A 4,496-nucleotide genomic window follows, 5' to 3' on the forward strand; every position below is an offset into this window, starting at 1 on the left:
GCAGACAGCCTCCGGGGGAAGGGCGCCCCGTGCGGTCCCAGAGCAGTGAGTGCCCGGGCACTCTGCCCCCCGGGGGTCTGCTGTGGGGGAGACCCTGACCCGCCTCCTCTGTCCCTCCCCCCCAGAGCATTTCATCTACCAGGGCAATTTTGACTGTTTCTACACCAACGGCACCCAGCGCGTGAGGCTTCTGGTAAGATACATCTGGAACCAGCAGGACTACGCTCACTTCGACAGCAACCTGGGCGTGTTCGTGGCCGACACGGAGCTGGGGGAGCCTGACGCCAAGTACTGGAACAGCCAGAAGGAGGTGCTGGAGTACAACCGGGGCGCAGTGGACACGTTCTGCCGACACAACTACCAGGCGATCACACCTTATTCGGTGGCCAGGAGCGGTGAGTCCCCCGGGATCGGGTCCTTGCTGGCCCCACAGAGGTTGGGGGCAGGGCCGGCACTGGGGCGAGACTTCCCTCGCCGCTCCTCACTGTGCTCCCAGCCCGCGCCCACACAGACGGGGTGGGGACATGGGTGGAGGAGCGATGGGAGGGACGAGGACACGCGTGATCCCAACTCTTTCAGTGGCCAGGATTGGTGCATCCCTGGGGTCTGCGGCTGTCATAGCCCCCACACTGCTGGGGGGTGGTGAGGACCAGGAACTGCAGGGGAGCCCCCACGTCCATCCCCGCTAGTGCCCAGGGACTCCTGCCTCCAGCCACACCGCCAGGGCAGGGGCAGAGCTGCGCCATGGGGCGCGGGCAGAGGAAGGGGCAGGTGTGACGGGGAAGGGGAAGAAATAACATGGTGGGCACAGAAGGAGGTGGGAGTGCAGATCCCTGGTGGGGGGGTAGGTGGGGGGAGGATGGTTTCAGGTTGGATGTAAGGAAGAACTTCTTCATGGTAAGGGTGACCAGAATCTGGACTAGACTGCCCAGGGAGGTGGTGCAGCGCCCAACCTTGGAAGTCTTCAAGAGCAGACTGGACAGACACCTTTTGCTGGGATCATTTGATGTCAGCAGTATTCCTGCCCAGGGCAGGGGGTTGGACTCGATGATCTTTCGAGGTCCGGTGGAGTACAGGCGGGGCGAAGTGGACAGGTTCTGCCGACACAACTACGGGGTGGGGAGTGGCTGTGGGCCCTGGTCCCGGGGCCGGCTGCGCAGCATCCACCAGTGACTGAGATCAGAGCTCCCTGCCCTAGAAACCAGTCCCTGCAAAGAGCTTTGCCCAAGGCCCTGCAGGTGGGTGCAGGCAGGGCACTCGCGCCACAGGCAGGGCCCAGGGGACTCAGCCCCGTGGAGCCTTTCCCTGGGGCGGGGGCAGGTCCCTGCGGTGTGGGAGGGGGCACCACAGCTGGGGGTTTCCTGGCCCCCAGACAGCTTTCCCTGCCCAGATCCTGGGGAATGTCCTATTTCTATCAGGGCAGAAAACCAGAAGGGTCTCGCTCATCTCCGAGAAGACAAGCTTGTTGTTTTTGGCATGAGGCAAGTGGCTGCATTTAGGGTGTAACAGGAATCTCATCCAGATGAGCCGGGGTCCTGGTGTCCTGTGTTTAAAAATCCCAAATTCTCTGCTTAAAAAACCCCAAATCCACATTTTTCCATGATTAAAATGAAACTCTGCTGTATATAGAGGTGTCAGCTGCACACAAGGTTTATTGAGATATTTACTGTTTTAAACCGAATTGGAAATCAGTCAGTGCCTCAGTCATTACAATAAAATACCATCTAAATACCTCTATATTTTGGCATTTGATTTTGGTCATTGATCATGGAAAATCAGAGCTTCCCATCTCCTCCTTCACTCACCACGATGTGGGTCCAGGGGCAGCTGCTCCCCCCGCCGCTGCTTTGTGCTATTGAGCAGCCCTGATATGCCAGTACCCCTCACTATCAAGCTGTAGCCCCCCCCCGCCATGCTGGTACCCCTCATTCCTGACCTGCACCCTTCATCCTCACAAATGTCCCTCACTCCTGACCCACAGCCCACCATCCCCACCAGTGCCCCTCAATCCTGACTCACAGCCCACTAGCCCTGCCAATGCCCCTCACTCCTGACCTGCACCTCCCCATCTTCACCAGTCCCCTCGCTCTCGAACCTCAGTCCCTCATCCACACTGGTGCCCCACACTCCTGACCCACAGCCCCCCCATCCCTGCCAGTTTCCCTCTCTCCTGGCAACCCCCCACGCACCTCAGTCCTGCTGGTGCCCCGCCCTTTCAATCCACTTCCCCCTCGCTGCAGCCCCTCTGTATATTGGGAAGGGGGTTGTATGGGGCAGGGGAGGTGCCCAACCTTAGGCAACAGCATAGGTGATGAGTTGGGGTGGTATGGGGGGACATGCCCCCTCCCCAGATTTGTGTGTCCACAGTGGGGCATGAGGCTATAGCTTGACCGGACCACCAGGCAGGAGCCGCCTTTGTGGCCCAACGGGTGGGACCTGGCACAGGAGGGTGGAGCAGGGTGGCAAGACTCACTGATGCCGCTGCCGCCAACACCTCTGCACCAGCCCTGCCACCATGGAGTAAGGCTGTGCCATTAACAGGGTGACGAATAACAGACCAGGGGGACTCGCATGTGGGGCTGCGCCTTTACCCGGCCACCTTTTCTCTTTAAAGGAGAACATCCACATTCTTCTGCAGTAAATGGAAAACCCTAATGTCTGCTTATGAGACATATGATGCGGTCTCCTGGGGACAGGGCTAGGTCCCAAACCTGGGATATCTTTGCCGCTCTCTGGCACTCCCAAGCAAAGCCCCTGGCTGTACACAGGTGGAAGCCATTAACCCAGGACAGGACACGTGATGCTGCAGCCATAGAGCTTGGCCTCCAAAATGGAGAGGTCTCCCCCTGACATCTTGAATGAAAAAGGGAATCCAGCGCCTTTGAAAGACACTCCTGGATTCAGGTCATTTGCAACTAAGAAAAAGAAACTGCAATACAAGTTTAGCTTTAATGATAAAAAAAATAGCATATTTTCTTGAATGCAACATGCAGCAGCAACAACATGCATCAGGGGAGAAAAACACATTTTCTTAAAATAAATAAGCAAGTAGTAGCAGGGAGGCTCCCACTTGCTTCGCTTCTTGAGAGTCCCTGCATATTTGACTTTCTCATTTGCTCAGAAACTGCTCTTACCATGTTCAAATTCACATTGCAAAGTCCAGCTATTTATTCTTGGGGAAAAGAATGTGTGCTGCATGTGAGGAAACAGCAGTTTTATAGTGGCACCAAAGTAAAGATTTAACTAAACTCATTGCTTAGGGGTGAGAGAAACTGAGGTGGGCAGGGGTTGGGGGGAGAAAACTTTCCCTGACTGAGGAATCATTATTTCTCCCAGCTCATTCTCTCCATCTCTTTCCCCCTCAGTGAAGCCCAAGGTGAAAGTCTCCCCAACAAAATCAGGGGCCCAGGCCCACCCAGACACACTGATTTGCTCCGTGACGGGGTTTTATCCTGGCGGGATCGAGGTGAAATGGTTGAAGAACGGGCAGGAGCAGACTGCCGGAGTGGTGTCCACGGAGCTGATGCAGAACGGAGACTGGACCTTCCAGATCCTGGTGATGCTGGAAATGACCCCCCGGAGCGGGGACGTCTACACCTGCCAGGTGGAGCACAGCAGCCTGCCGGGCCCCGTCACCGTGCTCTGGGGTAAGGAACTGGGATCCTGGGGCAGCCCCTGAGATCTTGGAGGGGACGCGTCTCCCTTTGTGCAGCCCCACGAGGGCTGTCCATGGTCAGACCCCTTTCCCACAGAGGGCAGGGGTGTGAGCAGGGCGTGGGAGCCCTGACTGAGCCCTTCACCTCCGGCTCCTGTCTCCACAGAGGTGCAGTCAGACTCGGCCAGGAGCAAGATGCTGACGGGGGTCGGGGGCTTTGTGCTGGGGCTGATCTTCCTGGCGCTGGGACTCCTCGTCTACCTGAGGAACAAGAAAGGTGAGGGGCACGGCTGGGGTGCTGGAACCAAGTCGTTGTTGGGGCAAAATGCTCAGCCTGTCGGTCTGTCTCCAGGCTCCCCTCCCTTTCAGACATCAGTACAAACTGCCGTGGAGTCTGGCAGGGTCTTCCTGGTTTCTCACCTCCTGGGGCTGGGGCTGGATCCTACTGTTTGTCCCTCCTCTAAGGGGCAGGGCAGAGCAGGGGCCGTGGGTAGGCAGAGCTGTCCCTGACTTGACTCTGGGCATTTTCTCTCCTCTGCTTCAAGGCAGTGACCCTTGGTTCGGAGGTGCCAGTCCCAAGGGGGTGGGGGCACCTGAGTGTTCCCCACTGTGGTACTTCATGGGGCTGAGGTATCAGGGGGTCTTTCTGCCCCAAACTTCTCTCTGTCCTGTTGCTTGTCTGCTGGCACAGACCCAGGTTTGCCCCTGGGAAAACTTCGTATCCCAGCAGACCTTAATCTCAGCTGCCCTTGTCTTGGACTTTGTTGCTCCAGCAGAGAAAGCTTTGGCAGCTGGTGGGGCCGACTCATTTTGTTCAGCCCAATATAATGTAGATCCTCAG

General features: G+C 57.3%; 1 protein-coding gene across 1 annotated transcript in view; it reads left to right on the forward strand.

Moving 5' to 3' along the window:
- The window catches only part of LOC102381926 (H-2 class II histocompatibility antigen, E-S beta chain), a 603,463-nt gene extending 599,283 nt beyond the window's left edge, over nt 1-4,180 (forward strand). The window contains exons 2-4 of the mRNA XM_006034608.2: nt 126-395; nt 3,366-3,647; nt 3,822-4,180. Of these exons, the coding sequence (XP_006034670.2) occupies nt 126-395; nt 3,366-3,647; nt 3,822-4,165 (896 nt within the window). The 3' untranslated portion in view covers nt 4,166-4,180. The remainder of the gene's footprint in view (nt 1-125; nt 396-3,365; nt 3,648-3,821) is intronic.
- Nucleotides 4,181-4,496: the final 316 nt, after the last annotated feature.

Source organism: Alligator sinensis, unplaced genomic scaffold (genome assembly GCF_000455745.1).
Source record: "Alligator sinensis unplaced genomic scaffold, ASM45574v1 scaffold1303_1, whole genome shotgun sequence".
Classification (NCBI taxonomy): domain Eukaryota; kingdom Metazoa; phylum Chordata; order Crocodylia; family Alligatoridae; genus Alligator; species Alligator sinensis.